The 26,942-nt window shown below is 47.4% G+C and overlaps 1 protein-coding gene across 4 annotated transcripts in view; it reads right to left on the bottom strand.

Moving 5' to 3' along the window:
- The window catches only part of LOC140386630 (SH2B adapter protein 2), a 262,836-nt gene that overhangs the window by 111,311 nt on the left and 124,583 nt on the right, over positions 1-26,942 (bottom strand). For 3 of the 4 annotated variants that reach the window (XM_072469121.1, XM_072469120.1, XM_072469124.1), the window contains one exon: positions 22,032-22,909. In XM_072469121.1, coding sequence (XP_072325222.1) covers positions 22,032-22,883 — 852 coding nt within the window. In that variant the 5' untranslated portion in view covers positions 22,884-22,909. Of the gene's footprint in view, positions 1-22,031; positions 22,910-23,907; positions 24,059-26,942 lie in introns of those variants that run through there. The other variant, XM_072469122.1, reaches the window with a different exon arrangement.

Genomic DNA, 26,942 nt, shown 5'->3' with positions numbered 1-26,942 from the left:
GCGCGGGAAACTGTCGGCTGACGCTCCCGCGCACGCGCCCCATTTCCGCACCAGCTGGCGGGGCAACAAACGCCATTTCCGCCAGCTGGCGGGGCGGAAATCCCTCCGGCGTCGGCCTAGCCCCTCAATGTTGGGGCACGGCCCCAAAAGATGCAGAGCATTCCGCACCTTTGGGCTGGCGCGATGCCCGTCTGATTGGCGCCGTTTTTGGCGCCAGTCGGCGGACATCGCGCCGTTGGGGGAGAATTCCACCCCCGGTGTCGCTGGATGGAGAATCGCGCCCACCAAATTAGTGTCCTCTTTCATTTGGGCGGATAAGACCCCAAGGATCCGTGAGATAGACAGTCAGGAGGTTTAGAATAAAGAACAAAAGAAAATTACAGCATAGGAACAGGCCCTTCGGCCCTCCAAGCCTGCACCGATCATGCTACCCATCTGAACTAAAATCCCCTACGCTTCCGGGAACAATATCCCTCTATTCCCATCCTATTCATGTATTTGTCAATAAGCCCCTTAAACGTCACTATCATATCTGCTTCCACCACCTCCTCCGACAGCAAGTTCCAGGCTCCCATCACGCTCAGTGTAAAAAACCTGCCTCGTACATCTCCTCTAAACCTTGCCCCTTGCAGCTGAAACCTATGCCCCCTAGTAATTGACTCTTTATCCAACTTATTGTTGTATTATTGGGCAGCCGATATTGAGAAAGTACTGGGTGTAATGATTCAAGGAGAATGTTCCTCAGTGACAACGTACATAAAAACCTCAGGTAAACAAGGGATGGTAATAAATACCAACCTTGTCAACATCACACACATCCTGACTTCTGGTGGCATTATGGAGGGGAAGTCATGCACGAGGTGGCTCCCGCTGGAGTACTGCACTTTTTGCACTTTTCTCTCAATTTCAAGGGTATTTTCTTTTGAAACCCACATAAATAATGGGATAAGGATCATATATGAGTGAAAAGCCCCAAAAAGTCAGGGGAAAGAAGGTGGACAGCAGAAGTTGACCGTCAGAATCGGAGGCCTCTCAGAGCTTGTCAGCAGATAAAATGGCGGAGGCAGCTTCTGGGGCTCCAGCCATTCCACTAACAGCTGAGGTACTTTCGAGGACCTTGCCGAAATAATTTGATAAACACTGGCACGTTGTGTCGGAGGACGTCCAGAAATCAATGGAGGAGGCCTTGGCCCCTATTCAGTGGCTCTGGAGAAGACCAACGACACTGTCAACGCCCATGGAGCCACAATAAAAGATATGGAAGTGGCCCTTTCGAGACAGTGATCAGATTGACCGAGTGGAGATGTCTCTGGTGGCTGAAGCGAATAAATCACTGAAAGGATTTAGAGAATCAGCCCAGGAGGCAAAATGTTTGAGTTATGGAGCTGCCAGAGAGGATGGAAGGCCCAACACCCACAAAGTACTTTCATGGATTTATGTCCCCTGCGGAGTTGGACCGAGCCCACCGTACACTCTGGCAGAGGCCTCATCCTGAGGATCCACCCATTGCAAGCAGTAGTGAGGTTTTATAGCTTCAAAGAGAAAGAGCAGGTTCTGAGATGGACGAGGGAGCATCGTGACTTTAAAATGGGAAGGCCACGCCATCAGGTTTTACCAAGACGCTGGCTGCGTTCAACAAAGCCAAGGCCGCCCTGTACAAAAGTGAAGTCCGATTTAGTTGATGTACCTGGTGCGGCTAAGAGTGACTTTCAATGTTAAAGGACTATTCATTTGATGTGCCGGGAGAAGCGTACTCCATTGTTGAGAAGCACGGATTGGGCGTAGTGTGATTGAGTATTTTGGGTGCTGGGGATGGGCATGTTGAATTGTTGGGGATCCATGTTTATTTTTGCATTTTCCTGTTCTTGTTAGGATTGAATTTTTACAGTTAGGGCTTAGCTTTGGGGTTCAGTTTTATGTGGGGTTCTGTTCTGATTGTTATGAAAATATAGAGCTCCCTGTCAGAGCGCAATGGTTAATGGGGTTTTAGTATTTTGTTGTTTGTAACCATTTTTCTTCACCGTAGTTAGGAGCCTCCCTGCTAACCTAATAGTTAACTAACAGGTTGGCTGCAGCTCATGACAGTCGTTTTTTTAGATAATGAGCTGAGAATCTTGTTTTGTTTAGGATTGTTAGAAGTAGACTTTAATTGTTTGTGTTTGCCTTGCTTCTATTTGTATGGTATTTGGGTGTGGTTATATCCGAGGGTGAGGGCAAGGAGGCAGGGGGCTGGGGGTAGTTTGCAAACTGTGCCTGCAGGTTTTTCTGTGTTTAGTCATGTGATTTAGTTTGGTGGCCATCTTGGGTGGGGCTGGTTGCTGTACCTGTTGGGCAATCTCTCGGTGGACTGCAGATTGAGAGTGGAGTGAGAGACCCCCCAATTCGTTTGGTCACCTGGAATGTCAGGGGGTTAAATGGCCCAATGAAAAGGTCGAGAGTATTTGCTTACCTTAAGAGTTTAAATTCCGATCTGGTGTTTTTACAAGTGACTCATTTGTGGATCAGAGACCAGACAAGACAGAAGGAGTGGGTCGTGTGGTAGTCACCACTGATGTATTATACTATATATATATGGGTTTTACGGTAAGGCCCCTGTACTACAGGTACGGGGGTAGATCCCTGCCTGCTGGCTCCGCCCAGCAGGCAGAGTATTAATATGTGTGCTCTCCGAAGAGCAGCCATTTCGTCAGCTGCTGTAGGAGGCCACACATCTCTGTGTAATAAAGCCTCGATTACATTCTACTCTCGTCTCGTCGTAATTGATAGCGCATCAATTTATTACACAGAGATTTTTCAGAGATGGACCATCAAGCCGGTTCTCCTGCAGCTGACAACGCCAAAAAATACTTCAAACGTTGGCTAGCCTGTTTTGAAGCTTACATCGGGTCTGCGCTAGACCCAATCCCAGAAGCACAGAAGCTCCAGATTCTGTACATGCGGCTGAGCTCCAACGTTTTTCCCCTCATCCAGGACGCGCCTACCTATGCAGAAGCCATGGCGCTACTGAAGGAAAATTACGCTCAGCAGACCAGAAAATCTACGCCAGACATCTCCTATCCACGCAGCGCCAACTTCCCGGTGAGTCTGTGGAAGATTTCTGGTGTGCCCTGCTCGCCTGGTGAGAGACTGACTGCCAGGCCCTTTCGGCCACTGAACACTCAAACCTGCTGATGAGAGGCGTGTTCGTTACGGGCATAGGGTCTGACTACATCCGCCAGCGCCTCTTAGAAGGGGCCACGCTTGACCTCGCGGCGACCAAAAAACTAGCGCTCTCGCTTACGGTCGCATCACGCAACGTTCAGCCGTATGCCCCCGACCGCGCGGCGCACCCCCCCTGTGCATCGTGCACCTCGCCGATGGCCACCCCATCATGGACCCCATCAGCGACAGCCCCCAGCCAACCCCACGCCTGCACCGCGCGGTAGCCAACCAACCCCGGGGGACCCTAATGCTACTTCTGTGGACAGTCAAAACACCCCCAGCAGCGCTGCCCGGCGCGGAGCGCACTCAGCAAGGCCTGTGGCAAGAAGGAACATTTTGCTGCAGTGTGCCAGGCCCGCTCAATCGCCGCTATTGTCCCGGCAGCCCCCATGCACGGCCAGTGGGCGCCGCGATCTTCCCCTCCTCGGACCACATGTGGCTCGTGGGTGCCGCCATCTTGCTCTACTCACAACATGTGCGGCCCGTGGGCGCCACCATCTTGCATGCCTCCGAACCAATGGTCGCTGCCATCTTGCCTCCCCCAGGACACGCGCGGCCCGTGGGCGCCGCCATCTTATGCGCCTCAGGACCCCTGCCCGTCGGGCACCTCATCAGGCCGCTCATTGCCTGCAACCGCCGCGACCACGACGACGACGGTCACGATTGACCAGTCTCGACCGCACAACCTTGCGAACGCTTCGACAAAGGTGAAGATCAACAGGCACGAGATCTCCTGCCTTCTGGACTCCGGGAGCACTGAGAGCTTCATCCACATCGATACGGGAAGGCGCTGCTCCCTCGCGGTACACCTCGCTAACCAGAGAATCTCCCTAGCCTCCGGATCCCACTCTGTGGCGATAAGTGGGTACTGCATCGCCACCCTCACCGTCCAGGGTGTGGAGTTCAGCGGCTTCCGCCTCTACATCCTCCCCAACCTCTGCGCTGCCTTGCTACTCGGCCTGGACTTCCAGTGCAACCTCCAGAGCCTAACCCAGAAATATGGCGGGCGCTTACCACCCCTTACCATTTGCGGCCTCGCGACCCTTAAGTCCTTAAGCTTTCCCTTTTTGCAAACCTAACCCCGGATTGCAAATCCGTCGCCACCAGGAGCAGACGGTACAGCGTCCAGGACAGGACCTTCATCAGGTCGGAGGTCCAACGGCTGCTGCGGGAAGGTAATATCGAGGCCAGCAACAGCCCCTGGAGAGCCCAAGTGGTAGTGGTGAAAACCGGGGAGAAAAACGGGATGATCGTTGACTACAGTCAGACCATCAACCGGTACGCGCAGCTCGACGCGTACCCCCTCCCACGCATATCTATATGGTCAATCAGATTGCACAATACCGGGTCTTCTCAACAGTGGACCTGAAATCTGCCTATCACCAGCTCCCTATCCGTAAGGCGGACCGCCCATACACCGCGTTTGAAGCAGACGGCCGCCTTTACCACTTTCTTGTGGAGATGGACCGAATGGTTGACCGGTAAGGACTGCGGGGCACCTTCCCGTACCTGGACAACGTCACCATCTGCGGCCACGACCAGCAGGACCACGACGCTAACCTTTCCAAATTTCTCCACACCGCCAGTCTCCTCAACCTAACTTACAACAAGGAGAAGTGCGTGTTCAGCACGAACCGATTAGCCATCCTCGGCTATGTGGTCCAGAACGGAGTTCTGGGGCCCGACCCCGATCGCATGTGCCCCCTCATGGATCTCCCCCTTCCCCACTGCCCCAAGGCACTCAAACGATGCCTGGGGTTCTTTTCTTATTACACCCAGTGGGTCCCAAACTATAGATTTCATAGATTTCATAGAATTTACAGTGCAGAAGGAGGCCATTCAGCCCATCGAGTCTGCACCGGCCCTTGGAAAGAGCACCCTACCCAAGGTCAACACCTCCACCCTATCCCCATAACCCAGTAACCCCACCCAACACTAAGGGCAATTTTGGACACTAAGGGCAATTTATCATGGCCAATCCACCTAACCTGCACATCTTTGGACTGTGGGAGGAAACCGGAGCACCCGGAGGAAACCCACGCACACACGGGGAGGATGTGCAGACTCCGCACAGACAGTGGCCCAAGCCGGGAATCGAACCTGGGACCCTGGAGCTGTGAAGCAACTGTGCTTTCCACTGTGCTGCCGTGCTGCCCCAAGGAGCTTCCCACCTTTGTTCTAGGTATGACTCCAGACAGTAGGGTGTCCCCAACCGCCATTTCAAGTCAATATTATGAGCGATGAGCTGCGCCAGTTCCTGCTCAACAGGGGCATTGTCTCGAGCAGGACGACCAGCTACAACCCCAGGGGAAACAGGCAGGTGGAGCGGGAGAATGGGACGGTCTGGAGGGCCGTCCAGCTGGCTCTATGGTCCAGAAATCTCCCGGCCTCCCACTGGCAGGAGGTCCTCCCTGACGCACTCCACTCCATTCGGTCGCTCCTGTGCATCACGACTAACGAAACCCTCCATGAACGTCTCTTTGCCTTCCCCAGGATGTTCACCTCTGAGATTTCGCTCCCGACATGGCTGGCAGCTCCAGGACCCATTCTCCTCCGTAGACACGTGCGACTGCACAAGGCGGACCCGTTGGTTGAGAGGGTACAGCTACTCCACGTCAACCTGCAGTACGCTTATGTAGCGTACCCCGACGGCCGCCAAGACACTGTCTCCCTCAGAGACCTGCCACCAGCTGGTTCCACACACACAGCCCCCTCTGCCCCTGCACTACCCTCCCTTCCCTCGGCGCACCCCACCACAGCCCCCGCTCCAGGACAATCCGTCCTCCCCTTGCTCCCACCCGGGGATGAAGAGGATTTTGACACGCTCCCGGAGTCACCGAAGACCAAGCCGACGCCTGAGTCGCCACCAGCACTGCGGCGCTCTCAACGACAGATCAATGCACCGGACCGCCTAAATTTGTAATATTCTCTGCGATTTTTAAAAGCAACTTGTCTGTATATAGTTCTCCACCACCCCCGCTGGACTCATTTTTAACAGGGAGTGAATGTGTTGGTCACCACTAATGTATTATACTGTATATATATGGGTTTTATGGTAAGGCCCCTGTACTACAGGTATGGGGGTAGGTCCCTGCCTGCTGGCTCCGCCCAGTAGGCGGAGTATAAATGTATGTGCTCTACGAACAGCAGCCATTTTGTCAGCTGCTGTAGGAGGCCACACATTTCTGTGTAATCGATTACATTCTACTCTCGTCTCGTCATAATTGATAGCGCTTCAGGTGGGTCAAGTCTTTCATTTGGTTTTCAATGGTCGGGCCTGGGGTGCGGCAATATTAACTAATAAAAGGGTTCAGTTTTCTGCTGCTAAGAACCTGGCTGACCGCAATGTGTGTGTGTGTGAATGTATATGTGTATTTGAGTAAGTGTGTGTGTGAATGTGTGTGTCTTTCAGTGACTGTGTGTGTGTGTGAATGTATATGTGTCTCTGAGTGCATGTGTGTGTGTGAATGTGTGTGTCTCTGAGTGACTGTGTGTGTGTGAATGTATATGTGTCTCTGAGTAAGTGTGTGAATGTATATGTGTCTCTGAGTGTGTGTGAATGTGTGTGTCTCTGAGTGACTGTGTGTGTGAATGTGTGTGTCTCTCAGTGACTGTGTGTGTGTGAATGTATATGTGTCTATGAATGCATGTGTGTGTGAATGTGTGTGTCTCTGAGTGACTGTGTGTGAATGTATATGTGTATTTGAGTAAGTGTGTGTGTGAATGTATATGTGTCTCTAAGTGTGTGTGTGTGAATGTGTGTGTCTCTCAGTGACTGTGTGTGTGTGAATGTGTGTGTCTCTGAGTGAATGTGTGTCTGTGAATGTATATGTGTCTCTGAGTAAGTGTGTGTGTGTGAATGTATATGTGTCTCTGAGTGACTGTGTGTGTGAATGTATATGTGTCTCTAAGTGCACATGTGTGTGCGAATGTATATGTGTCTCTGAGTGCGTGTGTGTGCGTATATATGTTTCTGAGTGCATGTGTGTGAATGCATATGTGTCTCTCAGAGCATGTGTGTGTGTGTGAATGTGTATGTGTCTCTGAGTGCATGTATGTGTGTGAATGTATATGGGTCTCTGAGTGTGCGTGTGTGTGTATATGTCCCTCTGTGTGTGTGAATGTATGTGTCTCTGAATGTGTGTGTGTGTATGAATGTATCTGTGTCTGAGTGCATGTGTGTGTGTGAATGTATATGTGTCTCTGAGTGCATGTGTGTGAATATATATGTGTCTCTGAGTGTGTGTGAATGTGTCTGTGAGCATGTGTGTGTGTGATTGTATATGTGTGTGTGAATGTGTATGTGTCTCTGAATGTGTGAATGTATGTGTCTCTGAGTGCGTGAGTGTGAATGTATATGTGTCTCTAAGTGTGTGTGTGTGAATGTGTGTGTCTCTCAGTGACTGTGTGTGTGTGAATGTGTGTGTCTCTGAGTGAATGTGTGTCTGTGAATGTATATGTGTCTCTGAGTAAGTGTGTGTGTGTGAATGTATATGTGTTTCTGAGTGCATGTGTGTGAATATATATGTGTCTCTGAGTGTGTGTGAATGTGTCTGTGAGCATGTGTGTGTGTGATTGTATATGTGTGTGTGAATGTGTATGTGTCTCTGAATGTGTGAATGTATGTGTCTCTGAGTGCGTGAGTGTGAATGTATATGTGTCTCTAAGTGTGTGTGTGTGAATGTGTGTGTCTCTCAGTGACTGTGTGTGTGTGAATGTGTGTGTCTCTGAGTGAATGTGTGTCTGTGAATGTATATGTGTCTCTGAGTAAGTGTGTGTGTGTGAATGTATATGTGTTTCTGAGTGCATGTGTGTGAATATATATGTGTCTCTGAGTGTGTGTGAATGTGTCTGTGAGCATGTGTGTGTGTGATTGTATATGTGTGTGTGAATGTGTATGTGTCTCTGAATGTGTGAATGTATGTGTCTCTGAGTGCGTGAGTGTGAATGTATATGTGTCTCTAAGTGGGTGCGTGTGAATATATTTGTCTCTGAGTGCATGTGTGTGAATGTATGTGTCTCTGAATGCATGTGTGTGAATGTATATGTGTCTCTAAGTGGGTGCGTGTGAATATATTTGTCTCTGAGTGCATGTGTGTGAATGTATATGTGTCTCTGAGTGTATGTGAATGTGTCTGAGAGCGTGTGTGTGATTGTATATGTGTGTGTGTGTGAATGTATATATACCTCTGAGTGCGTTTATGTGAGTGTGAATGTATATGTGTCTCTGAATGCGTGTGTGATTGTATGTGTGTGTGTATGTGTGTGAATGTATGTGTCTCGGAGTGCGTGTGTTTGTGTGAATGTACATGTGTCTCTGAGAGCGTTTGTGTGTGTGCGTGAATGTATATGTGTGTGTGTGTGAATGTATATGTGTGTGTGTGTGAATGTATATGTTTCTGAGCGCGTGTGTGTGTGTGAATGTATATGTGTCTCTGAGTGCGTGTGTGCGTGAATGTATATGTGTCTCTGAGTGTGTGTGTGTGAATGTATGTGTCTCTGAGTGCGTGTGTTTGTGTGAATGTATATGTGTCTCTGAGAGTGTTTGTGTGTGTGTGTGAATGTATATGTGTGTGTGTGTGAATGTATATGTTTCTGAGTGCGTGTGTGTGTGAATGAATATGTGTCTCTAAGTGTGTGTTTGTGAATGTATATGTCTCTGAGTGTGTGAATGTATATGTGTCTCTGAGTGCGTGTGTGTGAATGTATATGCGTGTGTGTGTGTGTGAGAATGTATATGTGTCTGACCGCGTGTGTGTGGGTGAATGTATATGTGTCTCTGAGTGTGTGTGTGTGCGTGAATGCATATGTCTCTCTGAGTGTGCGTGTGTGAATGTATATGTGTCTCTGAGTGCGTGTGTGTATACATGTCTCTGAGTGTGCGTGTGTGAATGTATATTTGTCTCTGAGTGTGTGTGTGTGCGTGAATGCATATGTCTCTCTGAGTGTGCGTGTGTGAATGTATATGTGTCTCTGAGTGCGTGTGTGTATACATGTCTCTGAGTGTGCGTGTGTGAATGTATATTTGTCTCTGAGTGCGTGTATGTGTGTATATATGTCTCTGAGTGCGTGTGTGTGAATGCACATGTGTCTCTGAGTGTGCATGTGTGAATGTATATGTGTCTCTGAGTGCGTGTGTGTATACATGTCTCTGAGTGTGTGTGTGTGAATGTATATGTGTCTCAGAGTGCGTGTGTTTGTGTATATATGTCTGAGTGTCTGAGTGAATGCATATGTGTCCCTGAGTGTGCGTGTGTGAATGTATATGTGTCTATGAGTGCATGTATGTTTGTGAATGTATATGGGTCTCTGAGTGTGCATGTGTGAATGTATAGGTGTCTCGGAGTGCATGTGTGTGTGTAAATGTCTCTCTGAGTGTGTGTGTGAATATATGTGTCTCTGAATGCGCGTGTGTGTATGAATGTATATGTGTCTGAGTGCGCGTGTGTGTGTGAATGTATATGTGTCTCTGAGTGCAGGTGCGTGAATGTATATGTGTCTCTGAGTGCGTGTGAATGTGTCTGAGAGCGTGTGTGTGATTGTATATGTGTGTGTGTGAATGTATATATGTCTCTGAGTGCTTTTATGTGTGTGAATGTATATGTGTCTCTGAGTGCATGTGTGATTGTATATGTGTGTGTGAATGTATGTGTCTCTGAGTACGTGTGTTTGTGTGAATGTATATGTGTCTCTGAGAGCGTTTGTGTGTGTGAATGCCTATGTGTCTGAGTGTGTGTGTGAATGTATGTGTTTCTGAGTGTGTGAATGTATATGTGTCTCTGAGTGCGTGTGTGCGTGAATGTATATGTGTCTCTGAGTGCGTGTGTGGGAAAGTATATGTGTGTGTGTGTGTGAATGTATATGTGTCTGAGCGCGTGTGTGTGTGTGTGAATGTATATGTGTCTCTGAGTATGTGTGTGTGTGAATGTCTTTGTGTCTCTGAATGCGTGCGTGTGAATGTATATGTGTCTCTGAGTGCGTGTGTGTGAATGTATATGTGTCTCAGAGTGCGTGTGTTTGTGTATATATGTCTGAGTGTCTGTGAGTGAATGCATATGTGTCACTTGGAGTTTCAGCGGGAGCAGAGTGCAGAGGCTGCTGGTGGGTGAGTATTGAAGTTTAAAGTAACTTACCTTACAGGGGCAATCACTTGGAGTTTCAGCAGGAGCGGAGTGTGGAGGCTGCTGCTGGGTGAGTATTGAAGTTTAAAGTAACTTACCTTACAGGAGCATCTCTTGGAGTTTCAGCAGCAGCGGAGTGCGGAGGCTGCTGCTGGGTGAGTATTTAAGTAAACACTTACCTGGTCCCGTTTCTGTTCCTCTTTGCTGCTGTTGTATTATTTTTTAATTTAATATTTTTTAAGGCGGGAACAGGAAGTTCGACACGCGGACTTCTGGGAAGTCCCTCACCAATAAATTCTGGTGGAGAGGAAACCCGAGACACTACACGTGTAGTGTCTCCCACCCGCCCTCCTCCTCTAGCCGAATAATAAAACCCATTGGTGTGAGGTAAGTACCATATTGTATGATTATTATTATTTATTTTTTTTAATTTAGTTGTTAGCCAGATCTTGGTTGAAAGTTAGAGGGATGGCAGGGAAGGGAGTGCAATGTTCCTCCTGCAGGATGTTTGAGATGAGGGATGCCGTTAGTGTCCCTGCTGATTTTACCTGCAGGAAGTGCTGCCATCTCCAGCTCCTCCAAGACCGAGTTAGGGAACTGGAGCTGGAGTTGGAAGAACTTCGGATCATTCGGGAGGCATAGGGGGTCATAGATAGCAGCTTCAGGGAATTAGTTACACCAAAGATTGAAGTTAGATGGGTAACTGTAAGAGGGACTGGGAAGAAGCAGTCAGTGTAGGGATCCCCTGCGGTCGTTCCCCTGAGAAACAAGTATACCGCTTTGGATACTTGTGGGGGGGGGGGGGACTTACCAGGGGTAAGCCATGGGGTACGGGCCTCTGGCACGGAGTCTGTCCCTGTTGCTCAGAAGGGAAGGGGGGAGAGGAGCAGAGCATTAGTAATTGGGGACTCGATAGTCAGGGGCACAGATAGGAGATTTTGTGGGAGCGTGAGAGACTCACGTTTGGTATGTTGCCTCCCAGGTGCAAGGGTACGTGATGTCTCGGATCGTGTTTTCCGGGTCCTTAAGGGGGAGGGGGAGCAGCCCCAAGTCGTGGTCCACATTGGCACTAACGACATAGGTAGGAAAGGGGACAAGGATGTCAGGCAGGCTTTCAGGGAGCTAGGATGGAAGCTCAGAACTAGAACAAACAGAGTTGTTATCTCTGGGTTGTTGCCCGTGCCACGTGATAATGAGATGAGGAATAGGGAGAGAGAGCAATTAAACACGTGGCTACAGGGATGGCGCAGGTGGGAGGGATTCAGATTTCTGGATAACTGGGGCTCTTTCTGGGGAAGGTGGGACCTCTACAGACAGGATGGTCTACATCTGAACCTGAGGGGCCCAAATATCCTGGGGGGGAGATTTGTTAGTGCTCTCTGGGGGGGTTTAAACTAATGCAGCAGGGGCATGGGAACCTGGATTGTAGTTTTAGGGTACAGGAGAATGAGAGTATAGAGGTCAGGAGCACAGATTTGACGTCGCAGGAGGGGGCCAGTGTGCAGGTAGGTGGTTTGAAGTGTGTCTACTTCAATGCCAGGAGTATACGAAATAAGGTAGGGGAACTGGCAGCATGGGTTGGTACCTGGGACTTCGATGTTGTGGCCATTTCGGAGATATGGATAGAGCAGGGACAGGAATGGATGTTGCAGGTTCTGGGGTTTAGGTGTTTTAGTAAGCTCAGAGAAGGAGGCAAAAGAGGGGGAGGTGTGGCGCTGCTAGTCAAGAGCAGTATTACGGTGGCGGAGAGGATGCTAGATGGGGACTCATCTTCCGAGGTAGAATGGGCTGAGGTTAGAAACAGGAAAGGAGAGGTCACCCTGTTGGGAGTTTTCTATAGGCCTCCAAATAGTTCTAGGGATGTAGAGGAAAGGATGGCGAGGATGATCCTGGATAAGAGCAAAAGTAACAGGGTAGTTATTATGGGAGACTTTAACTTTCCAAATATTGACTGGAAAAGATATAGTTCGAGTACAATAGATGGGTCGTTTTTTTGTACAGTGTGTGCAGGAGGGTTTCCTGACACAATATGTTGACAGGCCAACAAGAGGCGAGGCCACGTTGGATTTGGTTTTGGGTAATGAACCTGGCCAGATGTTGGATTTGGAGGTAGGAGAGCACTTTGGGGACAGTGACCACAATTCGGTGACGTTTACGCTAGTGATAGAAAGGGATAAGGATACACCGCAGGGCAAGAGTTATAGCTGGGGGAAGGGCAATTATGATGCCATTAGACGTGACTTGGGGGGGATAGGTTGGAGAAGTAGACTGCAAGTGTTGGGCACACTGGATAAGTGGAGCTTGTTCAAGGATCAGCTACTGCGTGTTCTTGATAAGTACGTACCGGTCAGGCAGGGAGGAAGGCTTAGAGCGAGGGAACCGTGGTTTACCAAAGAAGTGGAATCTCTTGTTAAGAGGAAGAAGGAGGCCTATGTGAAGATGAGGTGTGAAGTTTCAGTTGGGGCGATGGATAGTTACAAGGTAGCGAGGAAGGATCTAAAGAGAGAGCTAAAACGAGCAAGGAGGGGACATGAGAAGTATTTGGCAGGTAGGATCAAGGAAAACCCAAAAGCTTTCCATAGGTATGTCAGGAATAAGCGAATGACTAGGGTAAGAGTAGGACCAGTCAAGGACAGGGATGGGAAGTTGTGTGTGGAGTCTGAAGAGATAGGCGAGATACTAAATGAATATTTTTCGTCAGTATTCACTCAGGAAAAAGATAATGTTGTGGAGGAGAATGCTGAGACCCAGGCTATTAGAATAGATGGCATTGAGGTACGTAGGGAAGAGGTGTTGGCAATTCTGGACAGGCTGAAAATAGATAAGTCCCCGGGGCCTGATGGGATTTATCCTAGGATTCTCTGGGAGGCCAGGGAAGAGATTGCTGGACCTTTGGCCTTGATTTCTATGTCATCATTGGCTACAGGAATAGTGCCAGAGGACTGGAGGATAGCAAATGTGGTCCCTTTGTTCAAAAAGGGGAGCAGAGACAACCCCGGCAACTATAGCCCGGTGAGCCTCACGTCTGTAGTGGGTAAAGTCTTGGAGGGGATTATAAGAGACAAGATTTATAATCATCTAGATAGGAATAATATGATCAGGGATAGTCAGCATGGCTTTGTAAAGGGTAGGTCATGCCTCACAAACCTTATTGAGTTCTTTGAGAAGGTGACTGAACAGGTAGACGAGGATAGAGCAGCTGATGTGGTGTATATGGATTTCAGTAAAGCGTTTGATAAGGTTCCCCATGGTAGGCTATTGCAGAAAATACGGAGGCTGGGTATTGAGGGTGATTTAGAGATGTGGATCAGAAATTGGCTAGCTGAAAGAAGACAGAGGGTGGTGGTTGATGGGAAATGTTCAGAATGGAGTTCAGTTACAAGTGGCGTACCACAAGGATCTGTTCTGGGGCCGTTGCTGTTTGTCATTTTTATCAATGACCTAGAGGAAGGCGCAGAAGGGTGGGTGAGTAAATTTGCAGACGACACTAAAGTCGGTGGTGTTGTCGACAGTGAGGAAGGATGTAGCAGGTTACAGAGAGACATAGATAAGCTGCAGAGCTGGGCTGAGAGGTGGCAAATGGAGTTTAATGTAGAGAACTGTGAGGTGATTCACTTTGGAAGGAATAACAGGAATGCGGAATATTTGGCTAATGGTAAAGTTCTTGGAAGTGTGGATGAGCAGAGGGATCAAGGTGTCCATGTACATAGATTCCTGAAAGCTGCCACCCAGGTTGATAGGGTTGTGAAGAAGGCCTATGGAGTGTTGGCCTTTATTGGTAGAGGGATTGAGTTCCGGAGTCAGGAGGTCATGTTGCAGCTGTACAAAACTCTGGTACGGCCGCATTTGGAGTATTGCGTACAGTTCTGGTCACCGCATTATAGGAAGGGCGTGGAGGCTTTGGAGCGGGTGCAGAGGAGATTTACCAGGATGTTGCCTGGTATGGAGGGAAAATCTTATGAGGAAAGGCTGATGGACTTGAGGCTGTTTTCGTTGGAGAGAAGAAGGTTAAGAGGAGACTTAATAGAGGCATACAAAATGATCAGGGGGTTAGATAGGGTGGACAGTGAGAGCCTTCTCCCGCGGATGAAAATGGCTGGCACGAGGGGACATAGCTTTAAACTGAGGGATAATAGATATAGGACAGAGGTCAGAGGTAGGTTCTTTACGCAAAGAGTAGTGAGGCTGTGGAATGCCCTATTTGCTACAGTAGTGAACTCGCCAACATTGAGGGCATTTAAAAATTTATTGGATAAACATATGGATGATAATGGCATATTGTAGGTTAGATGGCTTTTGTTTCGGTGCAACATCGTGGGCCGAAGGGCCTGTACTGCGCTGTATCGTTCTATGTTCTATGTTCTATAACTAAAGCCAGTAAGGTACTAGATAATAAACTCAATGTGACTAAGGGGAAGAGTAGACGGGGAAGAAATGCTGAACGCAAAGGGACAGGTGGTCTGAGGTGCATTTGTGTTAATGCGAGAAGTGTAGCAGGTAAGGCAGATGAACTTAGGGCTTGGATTAGTACCTGGGAATATGATGTTATTGGTATTACTGAGACTTGGTTGAGGGAAGGGCAAGACTGGCAACTAAATATCCCAGTGTATAGATGCTTCAGGAGGGATAGAGAGGGAGGTAAAAGCGATGGAGGAGTTGGATTACTGGTCAGAGATGATATCACAGCTGTGAAGGAGGGCACGATGGAGGATTTGAGCACTGAGGCAATATGGGTAGAGCTAAGAAATAGGAAGGGTGCAGTAACATTGTTGGGACTTTACTACAGGCCTCCCAAAAGCGAGCGTGAAGTAGAGGTACAAATATGTAGACAGATTATAGAAAAATGTAGGAGCAATAGGGTGGTCGTGATGGGAGATTTTAACTTCCCCAACATTGAATGGGACTCATGTAGTGTTGGAGGCGTAGATGGAGCAGAATTTGTAAGGAGCATCCAGGCGAGATTTTTACAGCAGTATGTCAATAGTCCAACTCGGGAAGGGGCCACATTGGACCTGGTATTGGGGAATGATCCCGGGCAGGTGGTTGAAGTTTCAGTCGGTGATTATTTTGGGAATAGCGATCATAATTCCCGTAAGTTTTAGAATACTCATGAACAAAGACGAGAGTGGTCCTAAAGGAAGAGTGCTAAATTGGGGAAAGGCCAAGTCTAACAAAATTCGGCAGGAGCTAGGGAATGTGGATTGGGAGCAGCTGTTTAAGGGTAAATCCACATTTGAAATGTGGGAGTCTTTTAAGGAAAGGTTGATCAGAGTGCAGGACAGACATGTCCCTGTGAAAATGAGGGATAGAAATGGCAAGATTAGGGAACCATGGATGACGGGTGGAATTGTGAGCATAGCTAAGATGAAAAAGGAAGCATACATAAGATCTAGGCGACCTAAAACTGATGAAGCTTTGGAGGAATATCGGGAAAGTAGGACAAATCTCAAATGCGCAATAAAGGCTGTTTAGCACAGGGCTAAATCGCTGGCTTTGGAAGCAGACCAAGGCAGGCCAGCAGCATGGTTCAATTCCCGTAACAGCCTCCCCGAACAGGCGCCGGAATGTGGCGACTAGGGGCTTTTCACAGTAACTTCATTTGGAGCCTACTTGTGACAATAAGCGATTTTCATTTCATTTCATTTCATAAAAGGGGTCATGAAATATCTTTGGCCAACAGGGTTAAGGAAAATCCAAAAGCCTTTTATTCGTATATAAGAAGCAAGAGGGTAACTAGAGAAAGGATTGGCCCACTCAAAGACAAAAGAGGGAATTTATGCATGGAGTCAGAGGAAATGGGTGAGATTCTTAATGAGTACTTTGCATCGGTATTCACCAAGGAGAGGGACATGACGGATGTTGAGGCTAGGATGGATGTTTAAATACTCTAGGTCAAGTCGGCATAAGGAAGGGGGACGTTTTGGGTATTCTAAAAGGCATTAAGGTGGACAAGTCCCCAGGTCCGGATGGGATCTATCCCAAGTTACTGAGGGAAGCAAGGGACGAAATAGCTGGGGCCTTAACAGATGTCTTTGCAACATCCTTGAGCACGGGTGAGGTCCCGGAGGACTGGAGAATTGCTAATGTTGTCCCTTTGTTTAAGAAGGGTAGCAGGGATAATCCAAGGAATTATAGACCTGTGAGCTTGACGTCAGTGGTAGGCAAACTGTTGGAGAAGATACTGAGGGATAGGATCTATTAACATTTGGAAGAAAATAGACATATCAGTGATAGGCAGCATGGTTTTGTGCAGGGAAGGTCATGTCTTACAAACCTAATAGAATTCTTTGAGGAAGTGACAAAGTTAATTGATGAGGGAAGGGCTGTAGATGTCATATACATGGACTTCAGTAAGGCATTTGATAAAGTTTCCCATGGCAGGTTGATGGAAAAAGTGAAGTCTATGGGGTTCAGGGTGTACTAGCTAGATGGATAAAGAACTGGCTGGGCACCAGGAGACAGAGAGTAGTGGTGGAAGGGAGTGTCTCAAAATGGAGAAAGGTGACGAGTGGTGTTCCACAGGGATCCGTGCTCGGACCACTGTTGTTTGTGATATACATAAATTATCTGGACGAAGGTGTAGGTGGTCTGATTAGCAAGTTTGCAGATGATACTAAGATTGGTGGAGTTGCAGATAGCGAGGAGGACTGTCAGAGAATACAGCAAAATATAGATAGATTGAAGAGTTGGGCAGAGAAATGGCAGACGGAGTTCAATCCAGGCAAATGCGAGATGATGCATTTTGGAAGATCTAATTCAAGAGCGGACTATACGGTCAATGGAAGAGCCCTGGGGAAAATTAATGTACAGATAGATCTGGGAGTTCAGGTCCATTGTTCCCTGAAGGTGGCAACGCAAGTTGATAGAGTGGTCAAGAAGGCATATAGCATGCCTGCCTTCATCGGACAGGGTATTGAGTACAAGAGTCGACTGGTCACGTTACAGTTGTATAGGACTTTGGTTAGGCCACATTTGGAATACTGCATGCAGTTCTGGTCGCCACATTACCAGAAGGATGTGGATGCTTTAGAGAGGGTGCAGAGGAGGTTCACCAGGATGTTGCCTGGTTATGGAGGGTGCTAGCTATGAAGAAAGATTGAGTAGATTAGGATTGTTTTCGTTGGAAAGAAGGAGGTTGAGGGGGGACCTGATTGAGGTCTACAAAATTATGAGAGGTATGGACAGGGTGGATAGCAACAAGCTTTTTCCAAGCGTGGAGGTGTCAATTACAAGGGGTCATGATTTCAAGGTGAGAGGGGGAAAGTTTAAGGGAGATGTGCGTGGAAAGTTTTTTACGCAGAGGGTGGTTGGTGCCTGGACCGCTTTGCCAGCGGAGGTGGTAGAGGCGGGCACGATAGCATCATTTAAGATTCATCTAGACAGATATATGAACGGGCAGGGAACAGAGGGAAGTAGATCCTTGGAAAATAGAAGACAGGTTTAGATAAAGGATCTGGATCGGCGCAGGTGGGAGGGCCGAAGGGCCTGTTCCTGTGCTGTAAATTTCTTTGTTTATATGGAAAATGGTAACCAGGCTGTGACTGAAAGGGCTGAGCACACAAATATCAGAATGCACCAGTAAATATGGTCAAATTAGGGAAAAATGGCTTGAAAAAAAAGGGAGGAAGTTTCGAAATCCAAAAGTAGAAGTTGAGGCAGTAGGAAAGTGTATTAAGGCTTGGAAGGCCTAAGGGCCTGTTCCTGTGCTGTATTGTTCTTTGTTCTCCTTGTTCTTTGCTAGTAGGCAAACTGAATGTGACAGGAAGAGGCAGAGGGTTAAATGATATTACTGCGTCAGAGACGAAGGCCAGATTTTATAGCCCTGTCATGGCGGGACCTGCCCCCACAATTCTGCAGCCCAGACAAAATTCCACTGGCTCGAGTGACGGGGATGTGCTGAGCAATCGCACATGAAGGGCGTCATTCTCCGCCGGCGGGAGTCTCCGTTTTGCCGGCGCCCGGGGGTTTCCCGACGGCGTGGGGCTGCCCCACAATGGGAAACCCCATTGACCGGCCGGTGATACGGAGACTCCCGCCGGCCGGTCGGGGCTGAAATGTGGCGGGGCGGGTAGGAGAATTTCGCCCCAGGTGGTTCTCCTCCCACAAACCGGAGAATAGGCTCTTTTACCCAAAATAGCCCGCCAATACAGGGAAAAAAGTATCCCAGCACCTCAACCAATATCAACACAAATGGAGATGGCGAGTAACAGCAACTCGAGAGGCCGTAAGGGGACATAAAATGGGAAAAGGCAGGAGAAGAAAATGGCTGAGCCAGCAGATGCATGAGGCGACGAAACCCGAGCCATGCCTTGGCGAGAAGGATGGCCCGCTGCAGAAGGAGTCCCCCCCCTCCCCCTCCCCCCTCACTAGATGGCTTTTGGAGGGTGTTTTTCTCAAGGGAACTGAGAGAACACACAAGGGAGACAGAAACTGACATCCAGGCTGCGGTCAGGGTGGAGGTCGTGGAAGGTCTGGCGACCATGCAGATGGCCCTCGACAAGGCGGAAAGATGACTGGAAGTCCCGGAGAGCAACAGAAAGGAGCTAGAAAAGACCTCAAAAGATCAGAGTGACCAGATCGCCGCCCTTGAGAAATAATCAAGGTTGGTAGCGACACAGGTGGAGAAAATTAAATTCGCCATCTGGGGGTCGGAAGAAAACTTCCTTCTTATTCAAAGACCTGTTTATAGCCAACAAGCAACAAGCCAGAGGAAGGGAGAGGGAATCCACGGTACACAACAGACGCAAAACAAAGGGGGTGGTGGGGGGGGGGGGATAAAGAGGCTTAGAACCCATCCATGCCCAGCAAACAACATAACATGCGGCATCATGCCAACCAAACAGAAACAGGACATAAAAACTGATGAGGAAGAGGAAGGGCAGGAAGAAAAGGGAGCGAGAGAGGCAGGGGACCCAGCTAGAAATGAACGCTTACTGGAGAAAGTAAAGCAAGAAGCTGTAACCACCGTAAATAACAAAAGTCAACTGATGTAAATAACGGCGACCGATGGGTATTTATTTCTCTTTTTTTTTAAATTGTGTTCTCGATGTGTGGTCACGCTTGCCTTTGTTTTGTACAATATGAAAAATCCTGAATAAAAACATTTTAAAATTCCACTGACTTTCGGCAGGACCGGACGATCCTGGTGGCGGGTAAGACTGGAAAATCCCACCCTAAGTTCCACACAGGAATAGTGGCAAAAAACTCAAGTTGAATATCTCTTTGTTTGTATGGAGCATCCAAGTATCAGAAAATGCTGGCGGGAGTAGTTTAAATCCTTTAGCAACAGTTATACCCTTGGACAAAGTATTAAATGAGAAATGACTGGAGTTTGTAACAAAGTCAGTATAATATCTTTCATATAGACTAGAGGAATGAAATTGGCAAAGGTGGTATGGACGACGTTATGTCCACAGTCCAAAGCTGTGCAGGTTAGGTGGATTGGTCATGCTAAATTGCCCCTTGGTGTCCAAAAGGTTAGGTGGAGCTACTGGGATAGAGTGGGGGCGTGAGCCTAGATAGGGTGCTCTTTCAGAGGGTCGGTGTAGATTTGATGGGCTGAATGGCCTCCTTCTGCACTGTAGGATTCTATGCCTCTATTATTCCAGGATCTAGGGAATTTTGGAATACCACAGCCAGCACTGCTTCCTGACAGTTTCCTGGAGCAATATATTGTGGAACCAACTGGGGATAAAGCTATTTTAAATGTAATATTGTACAACAAGGCAGGATTAATTAGTAATGTCACAGTAAAGACCCACTGGGAAATAGTGATCATAATATAATTCAATTAATATAATCCACATGAAGTTTGAAAAGTACATACCAATCACAAACAAGAATCTTAAATTTAAACAAAGTCAAATATAATGATTTGAGGAGAAAGCTGGCTAAGGTTGATTCAAAATATTCATGCAGACACAGAGAAAACATGCAGACTCCATACACACAGTGACCCAAGCCGGGAATTGAACCTGGGAACCTGGCGCTGTGAAGCAACCATGCTAACCACTTTGCCACCTTCTCTGAACAGCTTGTACCACATTTATATCCTTTCTTGAATAAGGAGACCAAATCTGTGCACAGTAATCTAGATGGGTCTCACCAACACCCGAGACAACCGTATCAAAATATCCCTACTTTTGTATTCCATTCCCTACTTAAGTCCACGCCTCCACCCTATCCCCGTAACCCAGTAACCCCATCCAACATTTTTTGGACACTAAGGGCAATTTATCAAGGCCAATCCACCTAACCTGCACGTCTTTGGACTGTGAGAGGAAACCGGAGCACAACCGGAGGAAGCCCACGCACACACAGGGAGAACGTGCAGACGCTACACAGACAGTGATCCAAGCCGGGAATCAAACCTGGGACCCTGGAGCTGTGAAGCAACTGTGCAACCACTGTACACACGATAAGGGCTAATGGAGTCGGGGCAATACAGAAGATCATTCAAGGGACATGAAACAGAGAGTAGGGATAATGGGGCATTTTCAAGTTGACAGGCTGTGGTTAGTAGAAAGCTGGAAGGGTCAGCACTGGAGCCTCAGCTATTTACAATTTATATTCATGACTTAGACAAAGAGACAGACAGCAATGTTTCTAGGTTTGCTGATAATACACAATTTTGGGAATACAAGCTGTGGGAAGGATACAATGAAATCTTAACAGATTAAGGGAGTGGGCAACAAAGTGACAGATGGAGTATAAAAGTGTGAGAATTTTTACTATGGTGAAAATAATAGAAAAGCAGAACATTTTTACAAGACATGAAACCTATGTTCAGAGAGACTTGGGTGCTTTCACACTCATATAAGAAACAGCATCTGAGGTTCTGTGTACAACTTTGATCTCTATATTTAAGGAAGGATATATTAGCATTGAAAGTGAAGGTTTGCTAGTTTGGTCCTACGATTGGAGGCTGAGTAAACTGGGTTTGTATTCTCTGTGGTTTAGGAGAATGAGAGGTAATCTCATTGGAACATTCAAGAGTAAACAAGTCATGTAGAGGATACAAAAACAGTCTGCAAAGTGACATAGGTAGCTTAACTGCGTGTACAAAACCTTGTTACAACTGTGCAAGAAGGCACGGTTGGTGAGATCGGACCTATTGTGTACAATTTTGGACTCCTTAATGAGTGATATACTTATATTGGAAACAGTTCAGGGAAGGTTGACTAGGCTGATTCCTGGGATGAAGAGTTTGTCTTATGAGGTTGACAGGTTGGGTCTATACACACTGGAGTTGAGATGAATGAGAGGTGATCTTATGGAAACATACAGGATTCTGAGGGGACTTGATAGGGTAGGTGTTGAGAGGATGGACCCCCTCATGGGGGAATCTGGTACTCAAGGGTACAGTTTAAAAATAGGGGGCTGGATTCTCTGATTCTGAGACTAAGTACTGACGCCGGCGTGGGAATGGTGGCATTTTACCACACTGCAATGAAGTTACTGTGCAAACCCCCAAGCCGCCTGTTCAATTCACCTAACAGCATTTCTTTCGGGACTTGTGGGAGGAAACTGGAGCACCCGGAGGAAATCCACGCAGACACGGGGAGAAGGTGCAGACACTGCACAGACAGTGATCCAAGATGGGAATCGAACCCGGGTCCCTGTAAAGCAACAGTGCAAACTACTGTGCTACCGTGCCGCCCTGTATTCTTGCACTGCCAGGGGCTTGATGGTAAGAGTCTCTGATCTTACCTTAGGTGGTACATAAAATTCCAAGAGGAACCGTTCTCCTTCCAGTCTCACAGCCTTTCGTAACAAGAGTCGACACTTCTGCCATTGCATATTGCTCACACAGTTAGTGTCATCAGCCACCATGTAGCTCAACATGCCTTCCCTTTGGATGTCCAGTAGTTCCACTTTAGCAGATGATGACCGTGTCAAACGTAAACGTTCTAGTTTGTGGCTCCACCTGTCACGGACTTCACTTTCTAGTTTATTCCCTGAAGTGTCTTCACCATCGGGCCTCCTGCCGTGCCCGGCATCCAGTAGTGGTTCTGCCGAGGACCTCCATTGCAAAATTTCTTTCATCCCATCAACCATGCACATGCTCATGTTCCGCAAAGAAAACCCTTTCTTAAACTTTGGTCTGCCAGAAACATTGACAGAAACGTCCTCCGAACTCCAGGAATGGCCAAAATTGGACATGTCCCAGATCTGCGCCTGTTTCAGGTACCTGCTTGAGTTCGATGTGTTGTCTATACTCTCGAGCGAATCTGAATTCTTCTCTTTTCTCTGGGGAGCATCTTTACTGTAAGGCAGCTGACAATTCTGGATGTCCGAGAAGGGAGCAATGTTATGTTTGATTGGGGAGTCTGATAGATATGGCTTATTCACCTCCAAAGCAAAGCACTCCACAAAATGGGAAGCAAAGTGTTGTGAGAAAGTGGTCTCTATTCCTAGACACTCGTAATGGGGATTTTCACTTATAAATATCCGGAATTTCTTGGCAAATTCAGTTGCAGCAGCCCGTGCCTGTAGCTCGCAAAACTCCTTCCAGTCTGGAACTTGTTGTAAAGAATCCTGATTTTCAGAATCACCATTCATGACGAAGTCACTGAAGCCCAATTAAGCTGTACAAGGGGAGAAAAGGCAGTGTTACCTCAAATGCTGGCAATCATACAATGAGCTCCAACACAAACCAACACATTGTTCATCCAGAAACGCTGAACGCCCAACATATTTCAGAATCAAGATCCTGCCCATTGAATCGTTCTTTTCTTTAGTCATTCATGGATGTCGCCGGCTGGGCTTGTATTTGCTGCCCAGTTAAGAATAAACCGCACTGCTGTGGTTCTGGAGTCACTGTGTAAGGACGGCTGATTTATTTCCCGAAAGGACATTAAGTAAATTAGATGACTATTTTTTTTTTACAACAATCGGTGATAGTTGCCATGGTCACCATGGCTGAGACTAACTTTCAATTCCAGATTGGTCAACTGAATTTAAATTCCACCAGCTGCCATGGTGGGATTTGAACCTGGTGTCTTCAGAGTACGAGCCTGGGCCACTGGACCACCAATCCAGTAACATTACCACTACACCGTCATCTACCACCCCTCCCAGCCCCTTCCCCAGAATAGAAACCAATTGGGCCCTATCAAGGGGTTATCCATTAATCCCACTCCCAGCTCTCTCTCCCCTCCCCCCCCCCCCCCTCTCCCACCCCCCCCCCCCCCCCCCCGCCGCCGCCAATAGCACTGAAATATTTTACTTTGCAAGTTTATATCCACTTCTCTTTTGAAGGTTACTATTGAATCTGTTTCCATTAGTTGTCCAGGTGATGCATTCCAGCATAACAGCTAACTGCATCATTAAAGCTGCCTCCTCATTCCCCCCCCACCCCCCCCCCCCCGTTCTTTTGCCAAATTTGTGAAGCATCAAGTTCTAAAGGATTCTACGATCAACTTTGAACAAAGTCTCTTCCCTTTTTCAATAAAAAGGCAAACATAAGCTCCAACATGATTTAGATTCAGGTCACCACACAGTGGGCAAGTGAAAGATAAGCCCACTGCCTGGGTGAACTCAAAGCCACAACATTAAGCAGCAGCCTCGCTCCACATCAACTCACGTTCAGCTCAGCTTCTCTTCCCTCTCTGTGAAGATCTGCAATTGGAATCCCTGCTTCCCACTACCTCTTTCAGTCTGGACCAAACATAACTGCACACCAAATTTTCTCTGTGCTCACGATTCATGTGACATTTTTCAAGATCAGTCACGAGCTGGGTGAACGCATTGTATCATCAGTTAGAGAAGTATGGGAGTGAGATCTAACTAAGCAAAAAAATGGGATATGTTAAGATTTCAGAAATGCTGACCAACGATTAGTAAATATTAGTTCATAGTTATTTTATATTTATAGGTGCATGGGTCAATCATTGCACAACATATTTTTGAAATAAATGACACAGGAAATAGTTACTTCCCTACTGACAATGCAAATTCAGAGGCGAAGCAGTGTGTGTTTTAGTTTGATATAATAAAGAAAATTCAGGATGGCAGCTGATTTTCTTATTCAGGCCTTCGTGATCCATTTTCTCTTTAACACATTGTCATTTACTCACCGTCAAAGCAAGGACATGAATTGTAGGCTAGGGTTTGATGCCATTTTTACACTGGTCTGGATATGTCGTTCGCAACCTAATTTCTTTATTAGCCCCCTCCCCCACGGAGGCCTGAATTTTCACGCGGTTTACGAAAGTGGCTCCAAAGGTCTAAGTCCGTCCCCTGAACCCTGCCCACATCATTTCCGTAGGTTCGGGGATGTGGGTCGAATTATGCACATCCATGGCTCACGGGGGGCGGGGCGAGGGGGGGGCGCTGCAAATGTGAAAGTGCAGTTGCCTTCAGCCTGGTCTGACATTTGCAATGAGGAGCAGGAAATTCAGTGCATACACATTAGACCTGGTAGGAGAATGTGTAAAGTTAGCGCAATTCTTTGAAGAGGTACCCTTTTGCTTATGTCCAGGACACCTTTAGGAGAGGTTAGGTGTCCTTTGTGATTGTTAAAAGTGTAAATGAATGCATGTAAAACATGGATGAACTAATCTGTACATGTTAAGCTCATTGGAACTGTCAAGCTCATTGGAACTATCAAAGGAGCTGTCAAAACGAACTGTCAAGGGAACTGACAAAGTGAGTTGTCCAGATGGTAAGGCATTTCAATCACCTGCCATTTAACTTTTTAAAAAAGTGTTTGCAGTGTTGAAACATATCAATGCTTGTTGTTTCACTTTGTCTGTTGACATGAGACTAAGGGTTACCATTACAGAATTAATGCTGCCCGAATGATTCCACATCCCATTGCTATCACAGTGGGATTCCTGGCAGTTCATAGTTTGATGGACTAGTGGTGGGGTAGATCCTCAATTATTGCACAAAGAACAAAGAACAAAGAAATGTACAGCACAGGAACAGGCCCTTCGGCCCTCCAAGCCCGTGCCGACCATACTGCCCGACTAAACTACAATCTTCTACACTTCCTGGGTCCGTATCCTTCTATTCCCATCCTATTCATATATTTGTCAAGATGCCCCTTAAATGTCCCTATCGTCCCTGCTTCCACTACCTCCTCCGGTAGTGAGTTCCAGGCACCCACTACCCTCTGCGTAAAAAACTTGCCTCGTACATCTACTCTAAACCTTGCCCCTCTCACCTTAAACCTATGCCCCCTAGTAATTGACCCCTCTACCCTGGGGAAACGCCTCTGACTATCCACTCTGTCTATGCCCCTCATAATTTTGTATACCTCTATCAGGTCGCCCCTCAACCTCCTTCGTTCCAGTGAGAACAAACCGAGTTTATTCAATCGCTCCTCATAGCTTATGCCCTCCATACCAGGCAACAGTCTGGTAAATCTCTTCTGCACCCTCTCTAAAGCCTCCACATCCTTCTGGTAGTGTGGCGACCAGAATTGAACACTATACTCCAAGTGTGGCCTAACTAAGGTTCTATACAGCTGCAACATGACTTGCCAATTCTTATACTCAATGCCCCGGCCAATGAAGGCAAGCATGCCGTATGCCTTCTTGACTACCTTCTCCACCTGTGTTGCCCCTTTCAATGACCTGTGGACCTGTACTCCTAGATCTCTTTGACTTTCAATACTCTTGAGGGTTCTACCATTCACTGTATATTCCCTACCTGCATTAGCCCTTCCAAAATGCATTACCTCACATTTGTCCGGATTAAACTCCATCTGCCATCTCTCCGCCCAAGTCTCCAGACAATCTAAATCCTGCTGTATCCTCAGACAGTCCTCATCGCTATCCGCAATTCCACCAACCTTTGTGTCGTCTGCAAACTTACTAATCAGACCAGTTACATTTTCCTCCAAATCATTTATATATACTACAAAGAGCAAAGGTCCCAGCACTGATCCCTGTGGAACACCACTGGTCACAGCCCTCCAATTAGAAAAGCATCCCTCCATTGCTACCCTCTGCCTTCTATGGCCTAGCCAGTTCTGTATCCACCTTGCCAGTTCACCCCTGATCCCGTGTGACTTCACCTTTTGTACTAGTCTACCATGAGGGACCTTGTCAAAGGCCTGACTGAAGTCCATATAGACAACATTTACTGCCCTACCTGCATCAATCATCTTAGTGACCTCCTCGAAAAACTCTATCAAGTTAGTGAGACACGACCTCCCCTTCACAAAACCGTGCTGCCTCTCACTAATACGTCCATTTGCTTCCAAATGGGAGTAGATCCTGTCTCGAAGAATTCTCTCCAGTAATTTCCCTACCACTGAAGTAAGGCTCACCGGCCTGTAGTTCCCGGGATTATCCTTGCTACCCTTCTTAAACAGAGGAACAACATTGGCTATTCTCCAGTCCTCCGGGACATCCCCTGAAGACAGCGAGGATCCAAAGATTTCTGTCAAGGCCTCAGCAATTTCCTCTCCAGCCTCCTTCAGTATTCTGGGGTAGATCCCATCAGGCCCTGGGGACTTATCTACCTTAATATTTTTTAAGACACCCAACACCTCGTCTTTTTGGATGACAATGTGACCCAGGCTATCTACACCCCCTTCTCCAGACTCAACATCTACCAATTCCTTCTCTTTGGTGAATACTGATGCAAAGTATTCATTTAGTACCTCGC

The sequence above is a fragment of the Scyliorhinus torazame genome, chromosome 12, assembly GCF_047496885.1.
Source record: "Scyliorhinus torazame isolate Kashiwa2021f chromosome 12, sScyTor2.1, whole genome shotgun sequence".
NCBI lineage: Eukaryota > Metazoa > Chordata > Chondrichthyes > Carcharhiniformes > Scyliorhinidae > Scyliorhinus > Scyliorhinus torazame.
This window is presented reverse-complemented; position numbering and strand designations above follow the sequence as displayed.